Below are 23,565 nucleotides of genomic sequence, written 5' to 3' on the forward strand. Positions count from 1 at the left end.
CTTCTTAAAGGGGAGGGGCCTGCTGCAGCGCGCTCGAAGAGCACAAGTGCCGGCAAAAGAGCCCGGCACCGAGGAGAAGTGCCGGACTCTTGGGACACAACTGGCACTCTGCGGGGGGGCGGGGGGGGGCTCAGGAGGCTGGGGACGGCGGCGCGGAGAGGTGTTGGCAGGCAGCCAGCAAAAAAAAATGGCCGCCCCGCACCTCAGCGCCTCTACCGCTGCAGGTAGGCCCCCCCTGAACCGGTCGCAAATTGCGACTGGCGTTAAAGCAGGGGGCGCTACTAAATTTCGCGATTGGGGTGGTAGCGGGGCGTTGCGCTCACCGATGACGTCATCGGTAGTGGTGCAGTGCTAACGGCTAGCGCCACCATTAGCGTCCTGCTAAATTTAGCGGGAGGCGTGGCCAGTGGCGCAAAACCCACTAAGTGCCCTCTTAGGGCGCTAACGGGTGGCGGAGGCCACTGAATTTCTAGGCCATAATTTCTTTATTCAGAGGTTTGTCAGAGCAGGGAATGCTTTGCCGCAGGTAATAGTTGAGACGGAGATAATTGTACTTTTTAAAGGATAAGTGGATAAATATTTGAAGCAGAGGAAGATACAAGGTTATGGGAGAGAGCAGGGTAGTGGGATTAGGTCTGGATTACAAAGAGCTGGCATAGACACAATGGCATAGACACAATGGCCTTCTTTTGTGCTGTAAACCTCAATGGTTCTATTTCAACTTCATGAGCCTCACATCCAACTATGCTGTGAATACTTCTACAGACTGCAACTCCACAGTGCTGCCTGGCACTTGTTGCTGATATTTATCACTCTATACATGAAGAAGCTCTTTCTGGAATCCGATCAATTTTAAACGAGTTTTTACTTAAGACCTCTGGGCCTAGAAATTCGCTATCGCCGCGCCAAGTCGTTAGCGCCCGAAATTTAGCGCTCGCCTGGATTCCCGTAGTGCCCGCCTGAAATTCAGTTGCAGCGCCCCAAGACGGAGGCGGGCGCTATTGGAGGGTTTGGCCGCCTCGCTTGGGGCGATGAAAGTCAGTTTCAGGCGTCCAGCTGCCGCTGCGCCACCCGATGCGGTGCGGCAGGCTGGCGTACTGCAGGCCTCCTCCTTCTCTTAAGGAGGAGCCGCCTGCAGCCGTGAGATCGCCGCTGGATTCCCCCGGCAAATGAGCCCGGCACCACGGAGAAGTGCCGGGCTCGCGGGAGTCAGACACCAATGCCGCGGGGGGGTAGTGCAGGAGTCCGGGGAGGGAGGTGCGGCCAGGCGGCCGCCAGGAAAGCGGCCGGCCGCCCCTCCACCTTTATGCGCCGGCCTCTCGGAGCTGCAAGGCCCTGTTTTTCAAACGCTGTTTGCGGCCGCTACGGGCGAGGCGGTCGCAACTGAATTTGGCCTTCGGCACGGAATCGCATTGGAACCGGGGCGCTGCGCACACCGATGACGTCATCGGTGCCGGCGCAGCGCTACCGGCTAATGCCGATTTTAGGGACCAACTGAATTTCGGGCACTAACAAACTTCCGGCGCAAACCACTCTTTAGCCAATAAGTGGGCGCAAACGCGATTGAATTTCTAGGCCTTGGTTCTACCACCCTAATTAATTATAGGTAATATTCCGATTTTATGATATCCAAGTCCTTTTATATACTTCAGTGATGCCCCCCTCCTTAACTTCTGCCTGGATTGTGGAGATTGAGCTTTTCTATCACACTTGGTCACCTCCCTAACACTCAGAATTATTCTGGTTACTTTTCACCTTCTCCAATGGCTGCATAGCCCTTTTGTGTAGTCTGGCGACCTGAACAATGCACAATACTACACAATTAGGCTTGTATTCGCTAGAGTTTAGAAGAATGAGAGGGGATCTCATTGAAACATATGAAATTCTAACAGGACTAGACAGACTAGATGCAGGAAGAATGTTCCCGATGGCGGGGGAGTCCAGAACCAGGGGTCACAGTCTAAGGATAAGGGGTAAGCCATTTAGGACTGAGATGAGGAGGAATTTCTTCACCCGGAGAGTGGTGAACCTGTGGAATTCTCTACCTCACAAGGCAGTTGAAGCCAATTCATTAAATATATTTAAGAAGCAGTTAGATATATTTCTTAAGGCTAAAGGGATCAAGGGATATGGGGAGAAAGCAGGGAGAGGGTACTGAATTTGGATGAACAGCCATGATCTCATTAAATGGCAGAACAGGCTCGAGGGGCCGAATGACCTACTCCTGCTCCTATCTTCTATGTTTCTATGTAATACTGTGCAGCCCAAAGAGACTAAAAACGTGCAGACCCGAGTGTAATACCAGGCCACTCCAGCAGAAACAAAGGGAGGAACGGACCTAAAAGTAACATCGGGCTCCAGCATGGATGAGTAATAATGATCCATTCCAGAAAGGTTTCCCATTCAGCAGTTGAAGTTCACTGAATGGTCTAGTCACTCTTTTTCAATAGTGATTTATTTCCTCATTGAGTATCAGGAGAGGAGAAATTGGAAACTCACTGGGGAGGTGGCGGGAAAGAAAACCTAGGGTGAGTCATATCATTTCCATGTGTGTGCTGCATCATCAGCTGCATTAGATATTTTCTTACAAAAGCAAAATACTGCAGATGCTGGAAATCTGAAATAAAAACAGAAAATGCTGGAAATACTCAGCAGGTCAGGCAGCATCTGTGGAGAGAGAAACAGAGTTAACGTTTCAGGTCGGTGACCCTTCGTCAGAACTGGGAATAAGCTGGAGATGGAACAGGTTTTTAAGCACGGGGCGGGGAAAGGGAGGAAAGAACAAAAGGGAAGGTCAGTGATAGGATGGAAGGCAGGAGAGATTAAGAGACATTAAGAGAGATTAAGAGATGGTGCAAGGCAAAAGGGGATGGTAATGGGACAAATTAAAAAACAAAAGATGGCTCTAGATGAAGCGTAAATGGCACTGGCAGAATGAAAGACAGTTACAAAGAAAGAAAGACAGATATTTTCAAGCATAAAGAAAGACAGATAGAAACACCAAGGCCCTGTACAACTGCAGCAAGACATCCTTGTTCCTGTACTCGAATCCTCTCGCTACGAAGGCCAAGATACCATTTGCCTTCTTAACCGCCTGCTGCACCTGCATGCTTACCTTCAGCGACTGGTGCACAAGGACACCCAGGTCTCGTTGCACTTCCCCTTCTCCCAATCTATTGCCGTTCAGATAATAATCTGCCTTCCTGTTTTTGCCACCAAAGTGGATAACCTCGCACTTATCCACATTATACTGCATCTGCCATGCATCTGCCCAATCACCCAACCTGTTCAAATCATACTGGAGTTTCTCGGCATCATCCTCACAGCACACACGCCCACCCAGCTTTGTGTCGCCTGCAAACTTGGAGATATTACATCTAGTTCCCTTGTCTAGATCATTAATATATATTGTGAATAGCTGGGGTCCTAGCACCGATCACTGCCTGCCACACGGAAAAAGAGCCGTTTATTCCAACTCTTTGCTTCCTGTCTGCCAACCAGTTCTTTATCCAAGTCAGTACCTTGCCCCCAATCCCTTGTGCCTTAACTTTACATGCTAATCTCTTATGCGGAACCTTATCGAAAGCCTTCTGAAAGTCCAAATACACCACATCCACTGGTTCTCCCTTATCTATTCTACCAGTTACATCCTCAAAAAATTCCAGTAGATTAGTCAAGCACAATTTACCTTTTGTAAATCCATGTTGACTTTGTCCGATCCGGTCACTGTTTTCCAAGTGCTCTGCTATTACATCTTTTATAATGGACTAAAGCATTTTCCCCACTACCGATGTCAGACTTCCCGCTCGATAATTCCCCGTTTTCTCTCTACCACCTTTTTTAAATAGTGGGGTTACATTAGCTATCCTCCAATCCATGGGAACTGTTCCAGAGTCTATAGAATTTTGGAAGATGACCAGCAATGCATCTATTATTTCGAGGGCCACTTCCTTAAGTACCCTAGGATGTAGATTATCAGGCCCTGGGGATTTATCGGCCTTCAATCCCGTCAATTTCCCTAACACCATTTCCCTACAAATACTGATTTCATTCAGTTCCTCCCTCTCATTAGACCCTATGTTTCCCGACATCTCTGGGAGGTTATTTGTGTCCTTCTTTGTGAAGACAGAACCAAAGTATGTATTTAATTGGTCAGCCATTTCTTTGTTCCCCATTATAAATTCTCCTGATTCTGACTGCAAGGGACCTACACTTGACTTCACCAATCTTTTTCTCTTCACATATCTATAGAAGCTTTTAAAGTCAGTTTTTACGTTCCCTGCAAGCTTACTGTCATACTCTATTTTCCCCCTCTTAATTAATCCCTTTGTCCTCCTTTGCTGAATCCCAAACTGCTCCCAACCTTAGCATTACTGTTTGGGGGTCTGTATACAACTCCCGCTAACGTTTTCTGCCCCTTGGTATTTCTCAGCTCTACCCATACAGATTCCACATCATCAGAGCTAATATCCTTCCTTACTATTGTGTTAATCTCCTCTTTAACCAGCAATGCTACCCCACCTCCTTTTCGCCTGTCTTTTCTGAATATTGAATACCCCTGGATGTTGAGTTCCCAGCCTTGGAGCCATGTTTCCGTAATCCCAATCATATCATATCCGTTTACATCTATTTGCGCAGCTAATTCATCCACGTTATTACGAATGCTCCTCAGGCTTGTTTTTTTTAACACTCTTAGACCTTTTAGAATTATTATTTACTGTGGCTATGTTTGATTTAAACCCTTGATTTCTCTGACTGCCACTTTTGCTTTTCTCCTTCCTGTCTTTTGCTTCTATCTTTGTTTCCCTTTCCTCTGTCTCCCTGCACAGCTTCCCAACCCCCTGCCATTTTAGTTTAAACCCTCCCAACAGCACTAGCAAACACTCCCCCAAGGACATCGGTCCTGGTCTTGCCCAGGTGTAAACCATCCAGTTTGTACTGGTCCCACCTCCCCCAGAACCGGTTCCAATATCCCAGGAATTTGAATCCCTCCCCCTTGCACCATTCCTCTAGCCACGTATTCAGCTGAAATATCCTTCTATTTCTACTCTGACTAGCACGTGGCACTGGTAGCAATCCTGAGATTACTACCTTTGAGGTCCTATTTTTAAATTTATCTCCTAACTCCCTATATTCAGCTTTTAGGACCTCATCCCAGTTTTTACCTATATCGTTGGTACCTATATGCACCACGACAATTGGCTGTTCACCCTCCCCCCCCCAGAATGCCCTGCAGCCGCTCCGAGACATCCTTGACCCTTGCACCATGGAGGCAACATACCATCCTGGAGTCTCCTTTGCGGCCGCAGAAATGCCTATCTATTCCCCTTACAATAGAATCCCCTATTACTATAGCTCTCCCACTCTTTTTCCTCCTGTCCTGTGCAGCAGAATCACCTACGGTGCCAGGAAGTTGGCTGCTGCTGCCTTCCCCCGATAAACCATCTCCCTCAACAATATCCAAAGTGGTATATCTGTTTGAGAGGGGGATGGCCACAGGGGACCCCTGCACTACCTGTCTGCGCCTACTACTCTGCCTGGCGGTCACCCATTCCCTTCCTGCCTGTGCAGCCTTTACCTGCGGTGTGACCAACTGATTAAATGTGATATCCACGACTTCCTCAGCATCGCAAATGCTCCAGTATGTATCCATTCGCAGCTCCAGCGCCGCAATGCGGTCTGCCAGTAGCTGCAGCTGGATATACTTCCAGCACACATGGTCGTCAGGGACACAGGATTTCCCACATAGTGCAGGAGGAGCATACCACAGCATCGAGCTTTCCTGCCATGACTTACCCTTTAATTCATTCAAATTAAATTAAATCAAATCAATACCACTAATTACACTACAATTAAATGATATACACAAGGGCCCTTGATTCCTAGCACTCCCCGCTACACAACAGAGACCTTAGCAAATATAAACCAGAAAATTAAGACCTTTTAAACTTTACAAACTATTAACCTTAACTGTCAAACTATAGAGTAGTATAAATACTCACCTGGCTGTACTCACCCAATCAGCTGCTTCCCCTGCGCCAGCGTCACTTTCTGTAATGTGACGTCACTCTCGAATCCTGCCGCCGCTCCCGCTGCTGCCGCTGCTTGACTGGGCCTGAAAATCACCGACCTTTATTTTCACCCACAGCCGCTGCTCCCTCGCAGGTCCACCGCTGCTGCCGCTGCTCGACTGGGCCTGCAAATCACCAACCTTTATTTTCACCCACAGCCGCTGCTCCCTCACAGGTCCGCCGCTCCCGCTGCTGCTTCATAGATTCTGAAGAGAATGGGTTTTGATGGGAGAGAAGAGATCAAGGTTGTGCCGTAGTCCCATTCCTCCCCCCCCACCCCCCCACATTCAAAGATGCTTATTAATAAGCATATTGTGGGAGGGGATACAAAGCTGCTCCTGACATTCTGACTGAAACTGTTGCAATGTGTATATAGTTTAAGTCTGATAAAATGTTCCTTTTTATATGTCTACTGATTCTGCTTCTACTGAAATTATAATCAGAAATCCTGTTCACAGAGCATTTAGGGGTTACCTTCAGGGTTTCAGTACAGTTTAAACAGCATTTGCAGTGATGTTTTGTTCTTATGCTTTACTAAACGAGAAAGGAATTGCCAAACGGCGCTTCCTTTTTTTTACCTTCCCCCACTGCACTATTTGTGCAAGTTTGTGGTCTGTTTTTAAATTGTATCTGAAGTATGCTTGTCTGCTTTATCTCAGAAGATTGACCTAGAAAACGAGCACTCTCCCTCCCCACTCCCTCTCAGTTAATTCTGTTACCCTCTTTCTTCACCTACCCCTAACCGTTGCTCCCAGCCTCTCCCCTTGTCCCCCAATACACTGCTTCCAGCTTCTGCCCCTTTCCCTCTCCCTTTCAATACCATCTATTTCCCCTTTCCTTTTTTACCATCAATTTACCGACCCTTCATTGTCCCAGATTTCCCCTTCCTTCTCTCCTTCACTGCCACCGTCCCCTCCAATTCCTCCTTGCCATGTAATTTCCCCCCTCCCCTCTGCCATCCATTCTGCCCTTTACCCCTCCCCTCGCTATATATTCGGCCTCCTCCCCTTGCCATGCATTCTTCCCCCATCCCCATGTCATCTATTTCCCCTGCCCGCTCCTACCTGAGTAAAATGGCTATTGCATTTGACAGGCCCCACTTCCCCTCCTCGTGCTCCCAGCACTGACGGCCTGCCTCAGTAAACTGGAGGCAGGAGCTCGTGTTTTCATGAGCGTTTGTGTCTCCAGGCCGCAATGCGGACCATTAGTGCTGGAGATGGCACTAAGATGAGGAGCGGGGTCTGTCTGCACATTGTCCAGGCCCCCGAAGCCGTGTCTGCGTGGAACCTTGTCAGTTGGCATTTAGGGAGGCTGCTGAAAGCGTAAATACAGTTGAAAACAAGTTGGGCTTGGCTTGTTTTTGTGCAGTTTAAAGAGAGAATATTGGAGTGGCACAACCTGTTTGAGCACCGATGGAGTGCTCTAGCAGTTTTTTGGGGATATTAAGTTTGATTACCCACACAGTAAATTCAGTTGCGACTGGCATCGCTCTTCCCCAAGTAACGCCTGTGACCAGTTATAGAGTGGCCTAGAAACGGCTTAGCCGTGCACCTCTTGGATAAGGATAATGATTGCCACAATAGAAAGGGAAAATAATTAAGAACATAAGATAAGAACATAAGAAATAGGAGCAGGAGTAGGCCAATCGGCCCCTCGAGCCTGCTCCGCCATTCAATAAGATCATGGCTGATCTGATCCTAACCGCCAATCTACTATCACAGAACCATCTCCTGAATCTAACAAAATTAGACACATGAAATAGGAGCAGGATCAGGCTACACGGCCCCTGGGCCCGCTCCGCTACCCACAGGGCCATGTCCGATCCGAACCTAGACTCATGTCCAAATTCCTGCCCGCTCCCCGTAACCCTTAATTCCCTTTACTTCTAGGAAACTGTCTATTTCTGTTTTAAATTTATGTAATGATGTAGCTTCGACAGCTTTTTGGGGCAGCATATTCCATGGACCTACCACCCTCTGAGTGAAGTAGTTCCTCCTCATCTCAGTTTTGAAAGAGCAGCCCCTTATTCTAAGACTATGCCCCCTAGTTCTAGTTTCACCCATCATCGGGAACATCCTCCCCGCATCCACCCGATGCAACCCCTTCACAATCTTATATGTTTCAATAAGATCGCCTCTCATTCTTCTGAACTCCAATGAGTAGAGTCCCAATCTACTCAACCTCTCCTCATATGTCCATCCCCTCATCCCCGGGATTAACCGAGTGAACCTTCTTTGTACTGACTCGAGAGCAAGTATGTCTTTTCTTAAGTATGGACACCAACACTGTATGCAGTATTCAGCGCAAAGATATTGGCTAACGGCTGTTAGCAGCAACAAATTTAGTCCAGTTGAAGAGGGTTTATGAGGAACTGTAATGGAAAAGGCAGATACTTTATTAAGTATTGAAGAGTAATAACTTGATAGTTCCCATTTGATTCTGTTAAAATGGTGGTGACTGTTGTGTCGGTACCTTTCTACCTAGACACAATTTAGGACTCAGAACTCAGAGATTCAAACATGAAGTGCTTTATTGGAAGGAAAGGAAGTTCTGGAAAGTTCCGAACAAAGAGAGCTAAAACGTAACAGAGAACACCCAACCATTTATCTCCTGTGACAGCGCCACCACAGGTGGGAGGAGAACACACAATAGAACACACAATACATAACAGTGACTTAGATCAAAACAGATTTGACAATGAGCAGCAGCATGTCATAGTGGCAGGGACTTGAGCACAAAAATCTAGGCAGATACTCCAGTGCAGTGCTGAGGGAGTGCTGCAGTGTGGGAGGTGCCGTCTTTTGGATGAGACTCCCCTGCTCTTTCCCCATAGCCCTGCAAATTGTCCTTTCCAGAAAGGGTGCAGCAGTCTCTTTATTTGGCGATTTTAGTATGAGCAACTCAATTGAATAATTTTAGTGACAAACAAATATTTTTAAGCACACTTTTAAGGGATTCCCGTGCCTAATTGAAGTGGTGGAGGGAGAAAGGGAGCATGCATAGAGGAAGGGAAGGTAGCAAATGTAGAAACACAAAGTAGAGTCTCCTCAAAAACCAACCAGAAACACAGTGGAAAGTCAAATTATGTAATGCCCTCCTGTGACGGTATCACAATATTGGGCATCTTCTAATAAGGACTCAATTTTAAGTTGAAGGCAGACAACTCTTCAAAACCATACAGACCTCTTCGATCAAATAGCAAAGGAGGATGTAGCTGGTGTATAGGTTATCGAAAAGCCCAGTGCTGAGTGTTAATCAGGTCAACAAAGATAAAAGGAGCCCGGAACACAGTTCCTGTTTGATGGCGCTATAAATGTCACATTCTCATCAGTTGTCCAGGAAATTAAACTTTGACACAGTAAAATAATATCTGATGTCAAATTTATTTTTTAAGAACCCCTTCTATTCAAAGCAGATGTGCAATAGCTTGGCTGCTGGGGCTTGTGTCTGCGTAGTTGCCGAACGTCAGAAATATGAGAATTTATTTTTAGGAATTGGAAAAGGCCAATTGGTGGTTTTTTCTTGCTCTACATGGCTGAACAGAATTTGCTCAAATGACTAGAAAAGAAAGACTGGCATGTCTATAGTGCCTTTCACGACTCAAAGCACTTTACAACAAATGAAATACTTTTGAAATGTAGTCACTGTTGTAATGTAGGAAACGTGACAGCCAAAATGCGCACAGCAAGCTCCCACAAACAGCAATGTGATAACGGGCAGATTATCTGTTGTAGTGATGTTGGTTGAGGGATAAATATTGGCCATCACACCGGGGAAAACTCCCCCGCTCTTCTTCAAAATAGTGCCAAGGGGTCTTTTACATCCACCTGAGAGAGTAGACGGGGCCTCGGTTTAATGTCTCATCCGAAAGATGGCACCTCCAACAGTGCAGCACTTCTTCAGCACTGCACTGGATTGTCAGCCTAGATTTTTGTGCTCAAGTCTCTGGGGTGGGACTTGAACCTACAATCTTCTGAGAGGCGAGAGTGCCACCAACTGAGCCATGGTTGACACTGAGGGAAGGGTAAGGGAACCAAAGCAAGGACTCCTTGGATGACGAGGGAGAGAGAGATGATGATGAAACAAAAAGAGGGTGTTTGATGCATGTCAGGTGAATTCTTCAAGGGAGAACCAGACCAAATACAATAAATTGAGAGGGGATGTGAAGATGAAAATAAGATTGGCAAAGAGAGAATATGAGAGTAGAATGGAAGTTAACATAAAAGGGAATCCAAAAATCTTCTACTGACATGTAACCAGTAAGCGGGTAGTAAGAGGTGGGGTGGGGCCTATTGGAGATAAAGAAGGTGATATATGCTTAGAGGCGCAGGGCAACAGGATGTACTAGAAAGGCTGGGTATGCTTAGAGTGGACAAGTCGCCTGGTCCAGATGGCTTGCATCCCAGGTTGCTAAGGGAATTGGGGGAGGAGATAGCGGAAGGGCTTGCCATAATTTTCCAATCTTCCCTAGATGCGGGGGAGGAGCCTGAAGATTGGAAAGTGGCAAATGTGACACCATTGTTCAACAAAAGGGTGTAAGGACAATCCCAGTAACGACAGGCTGGTCAGTTTAACATCAGTGGTGGGTAAAGTTTTAGAAACAATAATCAAGAAAAAAATTAATGGACACTTGGAGAGGTTTAAGCTAATTAAGGAGAGCTAACATGGATTTGTAAAAGGCAGATCGTGTTTGACTAATCTAATTGAATTTTTTGATGAAGTAACAGGGAGGATTGAGGAAGGGAATGCAATGGATGTTGTCTACATGGATTTTAGGAAGACATTTGACAAAGTACCACATAGAAGGCTGGTTAACAAAATTGAGGCACATGGAATAGGTGGGTCAGTGGCAGCTTGGATAAGGAATTGGCTTAAGGACAGAAAACAGCGAGTTGTGGTAAATGGCTGTTTTTCAGACTGGAGGATGGTAGACAGTGGTGTTTCCCAAGTGTCAGTGCTGGGGCCACTGCTTTTTTTGGTATATATAAATGACCTGGATATTGGAATAGAGAGTGGAATTGCTAAATTTGCTGATGACACCAAACTTGGGGGTGTGGCAAACAGTGAGGATGATACCAAGTGACTGCAACAGGACATAGAAAGGCTAGCAGAATGGGCAGACAAGTGGCAGATGGAATTTAATACAGAGATGTGTGAGGTGATGCATTTTGGCAGAAGGAACAGGGAGAGGTGATATACCTTAATGGCACAGTTTTAAAGAGTGTGCAGGGACAGAGGGACCTGGGAGTTAATGTGCATAGTTCCCTGAAGGTTGCAGGACATATTGAGAGATTGGTTAACAAAGCATATGGGACCTTGGGCTTCATAACTAGAGGTACTAAGTACAAAAGTAGAGAAGTTATGCTGAACCTTTATAAAGTGCTGGTTAGGCCACAACTGGAGTATTGTGTCCAGTTCTGGTCACCACACTTTTAGGAAGGATGTGAAAGCCCTTGAGAGGGTGCAGAGGAGATTTACCAGAATGGTTCCGGGGATGGGGGATCTTAGCTACAAGGACAGGTTGGAGAAGCTGGATTTGTTTTCATTAGAGCAAAGGAGGTTGAGGGGTGATTTGATAGAGGTGTACAAGATTATGACAGGTTTGGATAGGCTAGATGGGGAAAGGCTGTTCCCACTAGTTGATGGTACAAGGACTAGGGGACACAGATTTAAGGTTTTGGGCAAGAGATACAGGGGGGACATGAGGAAAAACTTTTTTATGCAGCGAGTGGTGAGGACCTGGAACTCGCTGCCGACGGAAGTGGTGGAAGCGGAGACACTCAATGTTTTCAAGGGGAGACTGGGTAGGCACTGGAGGGAAATAAACTTGCAGGGCTACAGGGATAGAGCGGGTGAATGGGACTGACTGGGTTGCTCTACAGAGAACCGGCATGGACTCGATGGGCTGAATGGCCTCCTTCTGTGCCATTATGACTATGATGCCACAGGGCACCATCACTTCTTGAACTGTGCCCCAATGCGAGGCAGCACTTTCAAGAGGGAAGAGGTGGATGAGGAAAATTTAATCAGTCGCTTATTGATAAACTATTTGGTGCAAACCTGGCTAGGTGCCATACACAAGTGAAATATGTGTGTACAACATATACTGTAATATTTCTTTAACACTGCTCAAGGGTCTGCACTAAACAAGCTATACATTTTTGCATGCGCACAAACTTTCTAACCTCAGCGTACAGGACCCACCAACTTCCCCGTTTTTAAAGTCAGCTTCCATTAAGCAACTTGGCCTTGGCGAATCGCGGGATGTTTGGCTTAGTTTCACTGAGGGTTTTTATAAGCAGCACGCACTAGGCCAGCGACTGCAGCTGTAGTTTCTCTGTGGGTTTTGTTTAACCATATGGTTGTACATTCTTCGCAAAGAAAACACACAAGCTGAAGTTTGAGCTGAGTGAACCCTTATTTAGTCAGGATTGGAACAAGCAATATTTATTTGGCCTTGGCTCTTCCATTTCATTAAATTTAACACTATATATAGTTTTATTTGCGGTTTGAACTCAAGGTAAATGGCTTTCGACAAGATTGTTATACAGCTGACAATCATAAACACGAGAATGTGTACTTTTCTGTCTGGTTTCAAAATGAGGGCACGAACAATCCACGCACAGTCATTGTCAGATTTTATCAGGGCATCTGGTTTCAGGCACAAACCAGGTTTGTAGAACACAAACCACAATCTCCGGTATCTTCTGCAGTCCTAAATTTGGCTTTTATCCCTACGCTTTCCGTTGCGAATAATGGACTTGTTTGTCTCAATTCCAACGTGGTCTTTTCCCATGGCTGGAGTAACACCAGGTATTAGATGGTGAACTGCCCCAACTGCCCATACAGTGCCCCCAAAGAAAATAGGTTGTTCTAAATGAAACACTCACAGAACATGAAGCGCCCTCTTCTTTTCCCTCACCTTTAGATAAAGGGTGAAAGTAAGTCCCCTGTGGATCATCAACTTCCAGGAAGCTAACCCAGCTGCTCCCGCTATCTAAAGGAGAGCGGTGCAGATAGACTTTCTACCCATAGTCCCCTTCATCCTGTGGGAATGGAGAACCATCCAATCTTCAAAACCCGCATGGCAGTGCAGAGACCAGAAACAACATATAATACGCGCAAAATCTAGGTTAACACTCCCAGTGGAGTACCGAGGGAGTGCTGCACTGTCTGAGGTGTTGTCTTTCGGATGAGGTGTTAAGCCGAGGCCCCGACTGCCCCCTCAGACTTAAAAGATCCCATGGCACTATTCGAAGAGGAGCAGGGGCGTTCGACCAACTTCACTAAAAAGATTATCTGATTGTTATCGCATTGCCGTTTGTGGGAGCTTGCTGTGCGCAAATTGGCTGCCGCGTTTCCTACATTACAAGAAGTGACTACACTTCAAAAAGTACTTCATTGGCTGTAAAACGCCTTGGGACGTCCTGAGGTGGTGAAAGATGCGATATAAATGCAAGTCTTTCTTTCTTTCTTACATGTCACACTTGAGAGAACTTGAAAGCACATCCTTCCACTCTACGTCACACCAACTTGTATTTGTGGGCCTTCACCCTACACTATTGTATATATTTATATATATTATATATATATGTGTGTATATATATATATATATATTTATTTATTTTTTATTCACTTATGGGACGTGGGCGTCACTGGCAAGGCCAGCATTTATTGCCCATCCCTAGTTGCCCTCGAGAAGGTGGTGGTGAGCTGCCTTCTTGAACCGCTGCAGTCCGTGTGGTGAAGATACTCCCGCAGTGCTGTTAGGGAAGGAGTTCCAGGATTTTGACTGAGCAACGATGAAGGATCGGCGCAATACTTCCAAGTCAGGATGGTGTGTGACTTGGAGGGGAACTTGGAGGTGGTGGTGTTCCCATGCGCCTGCTGCCCTTGTCCCTCTAGGTGGTAGAGGTCGCGGGTTTGGGAGGTGCTGCCGAAGAAGTCATTTGTAACAGGCTTCTTGTACAGAGTATCAATTTTGCTAATACAAACACGGACGGCAGAGTGGTTTATATTCATTTTTATTTTTATGACAACATATACACTCGAATCTTTTTGTACCATGCATGATGAGACATGATTACATTAGTACATTAACTTGCCCTACTGTACACGTTATTAGAATTAGGAAAACTTACTCAACTCACATTTGCATTGGAAACATAGGGTCAAGTTAGCTACCGTTCGACAAACGGACGCTGGTTATTTCAGTGTCATCTCAGGTCCAGATGGTCTAGGTAATGAAAGTGTTTAAAGACATCACACTAGACTAAAGGAATCATTGTTTTTTTTAAAATGGCACAAGCACATGAACAGGCTCAGAAGTCAACAAACAGCAACCATTTAAACAGCGAATGATAATTTGCCAACATGACTGACCTTTGCTGTACTGGAGTACTGTTGACAAGGGACACAAATTCTGATTTTCATAGTGGACATGTACCTTTTCCCCACCCCACCCCCTCCTATTATTTCTATTTCACATTCTATTGGAGTAGAAACAAATAATTTTTTCTCCCCTTTCCTTTCAGGTAAATTAAAGCAAACCCAAGACATTCAACAGTTTGCACGGGGTGGACAATCAAACCTGATGCAAAGGACTGCAAAAAACAGGGAGGCAACAACCGCATCACCTGGCGTAGATGACTTTCTAAAGACCTTTTACGATTTACATCTACAAATCTCCTGCACCGTTCTGCATAGCAGAAAAAATATATATTAATATTTATTTTCAAAAATCCAAGAACTACACTTCAATAAGTACTAAGGTGCAATGGGATTGGTTATGGAGTGCTTTGATTGCTTACTACCCCCTCTCATGCTGGGGATGCCATTGGCTGGGATAGGTCATCGCGGCAGCTCAGAAACAAAGTTCTGTTGCACCAAGTTGGACAGATACACCGAAGAGAAAAAAAGCAAAGTGCATCTCACAGACGTGTTCAGTACGTCTGTAAGGGTACCCAGTTTCCTCCTCCCCGCTCACCTTTCCCCTCCATGTGTGTTGTGGCTGGGCAGGAGACAAAAGTATTTAACACCTATTTCATCAAGTCTTTGCGTTGTCGATGCTTCTTGTGATAAGACGCGCCTCTCCTCACCTCAATGAAGCAGACCATGATGGAAATCAGCTATCATTTGAATTTGCTTAAGCTCTTCATGAACTTTCAAAAATAACAGTCCCTAGAAACAATATGATCACCCGCACAGATTCTTGAAGACTGGAATACATTAGGAACACTCTTTAAAAATAGACAAGAATGCAAATCCCGAGTAGGACTTTGGGTGACAAAGGCGGGACACTAAAGGTTGGTAGAAACCACAGAAAGAGAACACAGATGGTCATTGTTTCTCTTCCCCCCCTCCCCATAGCTTTCAACTCACAGGCTTGCAAACAAGACATATTGGGAACTTGGCAAACCTTTTTCGCATCGAGTCTCATACACAGACCTACTTGTTGGCAATTGGCTGGCTCTTCATCCAAAGATCATAGCCTTGGAAGTAGAGGACAGCTAATCACAAAATGCACAAAGACCACACTGAAACCAATTACCTACTTGCAATTCAAATAGAAGCTTTACACATGGTAAACTTTCACTCCAGCCCTGTTGTTTTTATTTAAAATGTTAATGGAGAAACACACGGAGGGTTGGTTGTTAAAGTGCTGATTGTTTTGAAACTCAGAATAAAATTTTAACCATTTGACATCTGAAACCCCTGCATATACAGTACATTAAACTCTCATTTTCTCTCAAGACTTTTGCTTCATGGGCATATACTCTATTGGACTATCATGCTTTGCGCAGGTCATCTGCTATACTCTCGAGTGGTTCTACATGAAAAATGTGTCACATTTGTAGGATTTCAGAGAGATACTACTACAGAATGTATGTCATAGGATCTCAGACTTTTTTTTATAAACACTTTGTGCTCAATTGCTCCACGGTAGCATATCGGCACAGTGTGGGAATACAATAACACAAACTGGTAAGAAGACGCAGGTAACACATTTTGTAAATACAGAATGTGAAAACCAAAGCTCCGGCGTTCACAAGATAAATCATCCTGATTTCAGAAGGGATAAGCAATTGGACAATGGTAGGTTCGTGAGAAATCGCTTGGTGAAATTCACATCCCCCCCCAATGTTGATAACAGTGCAGTAGATAAGGAATAGACTTGTTGGAATGCATGTGATTTGCATGGGGCCTTATGAAAGTGACAGAATACAACTCATTCAACAAAAAAAGAGATCTGCAAAACACTTTTTTTTTTAAACCAGGGGAGGCGGTGGGGGCGGGAAGGAGGGCAGGAAAGAATCGCATGTTTTCACTTTCCCCAAGAATTGGGCCTGCTTATATGGAAGAAAGCTTCAGATAAACCGGGCAAAGTGTGGCACATGTAGAAGTTGGTTTCTGTGCATCTGTATATATGCAGAGATGTTCCTGCATTTAAAGGAGAAATCAGAAAACCTACTTGCTGCATTATTGGCTAATGATACTAGCCAAATGAAATGATATTTTCATTACAATTTAATGTTTTTTTTTGATCTTGAGAAACAGGGTGAAGGCCAGGGCCCATAGTGCAGAACACTGCGTTGAAGCTAATATGGGGGCAGGTTAATTCATTAATAAAGGCCCAGGTATCTGCGTAAGTTGGCATCACTCTAGCCGCTTAAGAGCAAGGTCAGTTAATATGAACACCAATCCCCCAGAAGAGCAAGTTCTGTTGGAAGAATCCCAGCAGCTTCTCGGAGGATTGACTTTACTGTCTGAGCACACACAAAATTAGAGAGATCATTTAAAAGGAGCATTGTCGCTACCGATTCCATCCTCCCCGGCCACTGTCTCAAGTTGAACTAGACGGTTTGCAACCTTGGTGTCCTATTTGGCCCTGAGCTGAGCTTCTGATCCCATGTCCTCTTTATCACCAAGATCGTATACTTCTACTTCCATAATATCGCCAGTCTCCACTCCTGCCTCAGCCCATCCGCTGCTGAAACCCTCATCCATGCCTTAGTCACCTCCGGACTTGACTATTCCAATTCTTTCCTTGCCAGCCTACCATCGTCCATAAACTTATCATCCAAAACTCTGCTGCTGGTAACCTACCCCACGTCCGCTTACCCATCACCCCTGTGCTCACTGACCGGTCCACCAACGCTTCCATTTTAAAATTTGCCTCCTCGTGTTCAAATGCCTTCCTGGCCTCGCCCCCTCCCCATCACCGTAACCTCCTCCAGCCCTACCAATCTCAGAGAACTCTGCGTTCCTCCAACTCTGACCTCTTGCACATCCCCAAGTTCCTTCGCCCCACCATTGGCGACCATGACTTTGGCTGTCTCGGTTCTAAACCTCTCCACTTCTCTCCCTTTAAGACCCTCCATAAAAACTTGCCCCTTTGACCAACATTTTAGCCACCCCTCCTAATGGCTCAGTGTGAATTTTTGTCCAATTACACTTATGTGAAACGCCTTAGGGCATTTTTCTACATTAAAGGAGCCATTTTGCTGACATGTTTGTGATATAACTCATGAAACTGGAGGATGTTTATGCACATCCATACATTATTAGAGATGACTTTTATGTACCTTTTAGTTTTGTTTTCAAAGCACAGATCAAATTGTAATCGCCAGAGTACAGACAGCGTAAGTACTGATCAAATTCCAACAAACATCAAAATGAAACAGGCTCTGGAATCACAACTCAACCAACAAAATGTGTGTAAAATGTTAGGAACCCACCAGCAGATAGTGTCATTAGGAGAGCCTGCTGTTACCAACAGAGCCACTCAATTTGCCTCGAGTATGTTGGTGAATGCACGTGCACTTTCCCCCCCATCGCTTCCGTATTCCTGTAAGGTATTAACCCAATCAAGTTTAAGGCCGTCAAAATGCTTCTTTAGTTCCATATATGTACATCACATATTTTGGAATTTAGAGTAATAAGGTTTTCTGAAAGAGAGAGACGTCCATTTCCTTCATTGTCATTGATTGTAGGTACAGGCAGAACTGGGAAAATTCTTTCCTGAAAGTTGTCACTTGATCATTTCCTCCTTCACCCATGCCCGTAACGTACTTGGGGAGGAACCTCTTCCAGTGCCATCTGATACAATGATGTTCAAGCAATCATGTCAGATGTCAGTTTCAGAAAGGTATCAACTCTGCTTTTGAATCTTGAAGTTCAGCTCTCTGATCAGTGTGGATATGGAGGTGGAATGAGGGGGCGGGAGCGGGAATACAACAGAAGCCCATAAACAACACTTCTGTGAAACTGACTTTCAGGGTGAAGCTTTCAATGCTACTGTGACAGACAATGTTAGGAAAGTAATTTAAACACACTGTAGCTCAGCCATAATGACTTTGCAACACTGATTAACAGCTACATGGCAGCTTGAAGGTTCATTTTTGTTCACTGCAGCCCTTTGCACATTGTCCTACCACACTCTTTGGGACACACTGCACTCTGTGAAATTCAAGCTTTAAAATTTAAAAAAAAAATCTAAATGGCCACATAACCATGCCTTTCATTAAATTGAATGACCGTGAACGCCTTAAGGAATGCTGTACAGGAATGCCCTATATAGTCCACGCATCAGATTTTGGGTTTCTGTCAATTCAATCACTTGATTCAGCAGAACTCTTTATTCCCTTTGCACAAGAAACCCTCGCCTCAATGAAATGAAGTACATAGTGCAAACGCAAAGCCTTGGCAAAAAAAAAAATGAACCCAAATAACAATCGTTTCAGGTCAATCTTAACAAGATTATTCTACAGTTAAAAAAGACATCTATCTTCCTGAAATTATCAGAGATTTGTCACCTAATAAAAAAATTCTTTGAATTTGCCTTACATGCCATTAAAGCAATTCTTTGTCGTTGTCCCACTTCAGTGCAACTTCCAACTGCTATTAGTTATACAGCAGCAAAATACACAAATCCAAAATGGACACATTACGAGGTCTGATTAAATGTCGTCAAAGTCAGTCACATAAGGAGCTGTCAAACATAAAAGTCGCTAAGGGAGTTGTGCAAAGAAGCCTGCTGCTGGCTAACTGCACGAAACAGTCCATAATATGAACCTCCAGCCACGGCCTGCTGCAAAGGGCAACTGCTGCCTTGGGCGAACAATGACCATGTTTTCTCCTCTAATTGATTAGGTCTGCAGCATTCCGACAGCCAAGCAAAAATTGCATCCCTTGCTCAGCCGCCGTTCCAATTGGACATTGTATTGTGACCATGGAGGGAAGCGCAATCCTTCCCTTGGCTTATTTCAGTAAACAAAAAAGTTTGACCTGAATTTTAGGATAATTCTATCCTAAGGAATTCAATATACAGCTTTAATTTTTTTTTAAATGCCAGTCACAAAAACGTCGAAAGGATAACGTGACGATTCATGTCAGGGTGAAAGGAGGGGAGACGTATGACTACTTGAAGTAGTCAAGTTAGTCCTTTAAAATGAGTAGCAGTCGCACTTTGGAGAGTCCGACCTTCTGGACGTTTGTACTTTTGTAAAGATCACGACAGACGAGGGAAGCCAGTCAAACCCATTCTCCCACAGAAACCTCCCATGCCATCATCGAACTGCCTCTTTCATGATGGGCACACCCACTCCAAAAAAAAACCCTTTGGAACACGGCCCCTTAAAATGATATGAAAGGAAGCGGGGACCGATATAACCCAATGTCTGCCCCTCTAGGACTTAAAAAATGATGTATGGAGAAAACGATTAGTTAATTATCTCTGGATCTGTATTGTTGCAACTTAAGGGCCACTCCTGCAGTGCTGGTTAGTACTGATCAGATGTGACCAGAGAAGGCAAGAATTCTGACAGCCCTTCTGTGCCCCCTGGCAGGTAAAAGGTAATTGGGAGAGATGGATATTATTCAATTATCTGCCCCAAGGATAATATAACACTGAGAAAGGTTTTAGTTATCGTGGTGGCACATCAAAGTCCAGTGAATTAAAAAAAAAATCCACATCCCGTCTGAACCTACTTCTTCACGAGCATCATGGGCTTTACGGCTTTCTTTTTAAAGTAGTCATTAGCTAGTATTAACAAAAGTGAACATCTTATAGTGACATTGAAAATATACAGACTAAAAAGGGACACAGCTCTAATGTGAGCACACAGCTAAGTTTTGCAACAGCAAAACTAATGGCAAGAAAACAATGTGCCTTCAGTTTGTGGAGTAAGCTTATCGTCCTCTCTCTATCACGCACAGTCTTTGAAGGGCAAAATTAAATTTCACAGTTCATTGAGGTTTTAATATCCTTCCCACCAGCCACCCCCCCCCAGCCTTTCCTCCCGTTACACCAAGATCTTCAGCCTGACAACTTCAGCTACATTGCACCAACACGAGGTGCAACCTGGAACAGCGGTGTGAGCGCACAGTTGTGTTCGCAGTGACTGCTCACACCACCGGGAGGAGGTCTGAAGCGCAAGCGGAGTTACACTGAAACAAGCTCTGCTCACCAGCAACTGACTCAAGTGACATTTCTAGCGGCAGAGAGGAGATAATCGCCTCTTCTCGGCTATGAGAAATGCAATGACAGTGCAGTAGGCGCACGCGTTGCCTGCTTTTTTTTTATTACTTTGAACGCAAAGGCTAGAAGTTAGCTACGCATTAACTGCAGCTGGTGGCGCCAAATTTCTGAGATTGACAGTATTGCACGACATGCCTGATTTCAGTGCAGTCACGCTGCACAGACAGCGTACGTGTGCTGTAACTGGGGCTTTAAGAGAAGCATCACAGTGTTGAGGCTAATCAGTCAGTCAACGAGATGATTACAACAGCGATGGCACTAATAGTACATTAAAGGGTCAGGGCATTTTCATACTTAAGTATAAGCTTAATGAAATGCCACACACACACACACACACGTTTTCACATTCTTGCACTGTAAATAGCTGAGCCAAGAGATTTTGGGGAGAGAGAAACAAACAAAACAAAAAAAATCACACAAGTAAACCAGTTCAGTCTCATCGCCGAAAACAAAATAGGCTTTGATCCTTCTTAGGCCTCAGTAGCGTCACTGCAGTCATGCATGATCTTCCAAGGGGAAAACTAATCTGGTGCCTCTAGTAATAAGTTCATGGTCTTCTATTCCAAGCTCATGTTCCAGTGCATCTTCAGAGATGCTCTTGGTTCTCTTGCCATCCACACTGTTGGATGCAGTACCTGAGCCGGAAGAGCCGTTAGCAGTTAGCGTGCTTCCTCCGTAGGTCAAATTCAGGTCACCGTCATTAAGGATGAGATCAGAGTCGTCGTCTCTGAGCTGCTCTTGATTCTGGAAGATGAAGAACATGGCAGTTCAGAATTATTACAGGAGATTAAGCCAACAATCTCAATTTAAAACAGAGCAATACAGTCCTAACTACCCTAAAAATATTCCTCACATTACTTTCTGTCCAGTTCCTTCATCAATTTGACACAGAATTAGGAAGAAAAAAAATACTATGGTAGGGCTTTGGCCATAGTGTCCAAGCAACTAAGCAGACATAGGTTAATCACGGCTATTCCGGTTAATAATGGGCCAAATTTTGCTGTAGCAGGGCACCTAACGGGATCTGCCGTTAGTTAGACTTGCCCTTGCGCATTTAGGTTTTTAAATTTTTTGCGCGGCGAGTTGCTGAAAGTGCGAGCTGATTAACAGCGCAGCGATGGGGAAGCCGGGCATCTGGGACCTGAGTGAACAGGGCAAGCAACTGTGCGTCTCCTTAACCAATCAGATTGAAGGATTGCGAAATAAACAGCGCAAGGACTGAAAAGGAAGTGTAAATTAAGAGTGGGTGAATTCAATGTCAAATAAGGAACAGAAAGAGAAATGAGAGGGAAACAAAGATTGGATTAAGACAGAGATAGAGAAAAAGAGAGAAAGGAGAAGTAAAAAAATGTAAATTTAAAATTTCACTTTTTAAAAATCTCAGACAACAATTAAAAGTTGAAGGAATGAGACTCCACACTTATAAATACTTCATTTTCAATGCCAGAGAGGTTGACTGGCAGTAATTAACACTTATCACACTGTTAAAAGAGTACTTCGACTGGAATGTACAAAATTCAACTTTCTGTGGAGAGTTTAGCTCATATCTACCGTGCAAATACAATAACTTTACGCCATTCAATGCGTTTCAAAGATGAGCCAGCCAGTGCGATGCCGTTTTCATGAAGCTAACAGCAGAGCGGCGCAACTCGGATGGGAACTTTGGGATATTTGAGTTTAACCGGGCATTTACCCCTTGCCTGAAGTTGCTGTATCATTTGCGCATGAATAACGGTGAGTGCCATTAGCCTCACTGTTATGTTGACAGGAAAATCTGGGCCAATACCTCATGCAGATCTCTACAGGGAGGCGAAAGTATGGATACTCTAGCTGCAAGTTACATAATGGCTTCAGCAAAGGTCTGGGAACAGGTTGGCTACCTACTTGACTGGGTGTCACGGCGGGGGTTTAAACCAAAATGTCCAATTTCTGAAGGGGCTGTCGAAAAATTTCTAAAATGTAAACCAGCCCAAAACCATTAAAAAAGAGTTTATTTCCCCCCAATTTGTCTACTAAAGTTTTGTGAATTTTCATCAGCAGCAAACGTCGTAACTCAAGTTATCGCCTCACTCCATTCACTGCTGTCCAGCGTTGGACATGAGAAAAGGTGGTGACCTTAAAAGGGAAGAACAGAGCAAGACCTTTGAAGGAGGCCGACATGAATCTTGTCATTCATGTGGAAATTACTTATGAAGTAATACTGGGCGGCCTGCTGGTGGCACTGTCCAGGGAGAGTATAAATACTCGGGCATGGGCCCAGCTTGCTCAGGACATTGTTTAACAGGAACTAGTGAAGGGCACAACTAGATCTCCATGTTGAAAAACAGTTGATTAAAGCTTTGTTTAATACACAGACCAAGTGCCTCGTAGTTTTCTTACGTCAGAGACCCTCTCACACTTCTTGGGATTGGAGTAAACTCTAATGTTGGATCAAGCCAAGTTTAAGAGTGCTCCGGGGGTTCCACTGGACCTCATACACACTTGCTGAACACACCAGAAGTTTATTTAAAGATTTAGAGTGCACACAAATGCTCCAAAGCACACTCAAAATGAAAAAAAAAATCAACTTTTGGGAGGAGAGTTCTGCATATGCCCATCAACATATATGTGCAGAGCAGGAGATATTCTATTGGAGCCAGGCATATAAAGCAAGGGACTGCCTTGCTCTGAGTGGAGGTATTGTAGTGTAATTTCACCTTAAAAGAGGCAATTGGAAAACAAGAAAAAGAAGTTAATCACACACACACACACTATACTGCAAGCAATAGAAAGTTCAACTATTGGAGAAAAGGTCCTCTGGTCCACTCACACAAGATTAGAATGCAACAGAAAAAAATTCAAAATTAATCTAAAAAAAAAGTAACTCTGCATCCACTGTTACATTGATTCATACTGAAACAAATCTAAAATAAAAATGTTAATTTTGATATTTATAATGGGCCGTATTTTCCGTCC

The 23,565-nt window shown here is 44.6% G+C and overlaps 2 protein-coding genes across 3 annotated transcripts in view; one reads left to right on the forward strand and one right to left on the reverse strand.

Moving 5' to 3' along the window:
• The window catches only part of chst7 (carbohydrate (N-acetylglucosamine 6-O) sulfotransferase 7), a 32,786-nt gene extending 17,013 nt beyond the window's left edge, over positions 1 to 15,773 (forward strand). The window contains exon 2 of the mRNA XM_085999578.1: positions 14,606 to 15,773. The gene's annotated coding sequence lies outside the window, so the exon portion shown is untranslated. The remainder of the gene's footprint in view (positions 1 to 14,605) is intronic.
• slc9a7 (solute carrier family 9 member 7) overlaps positions 14,080 to 23,565 on the reverse strand; it is a 191,383-nt gene continuing 181,897 nt past the window's right edge. For both annotated transcript variants that reach the window (XM_085999575.1, XM_085999576.1), the window contains one exon: positions 14,080 to 21,354. In XM_085999575.1, the coding sequence (XP_085855701.1) occupies positions 21,106 to 21,354 (249 nt within the window). In that variant the 3' untranslated portion in view covers positions 14,080 to 21,105. The remainder of the gene's footprint in view (positions 21,355 to 23,565) is intronic.

The sequence above is a fragment of the Somniosus microcephalus genome, chromosome 10, assembly GCF_052327205.1.
Source record: "Somniosus microcephalus isolate GS21.2 chromosome 10, FLI_Smic_1.0, whole genome shotgun sequence".
Lineage (NCBI taxonomy): Eukaryota > Metazoa > Chordata > Chondrichthyes > Squaliformes > Somniosidae > Somniosus > Somniosus microcephalus.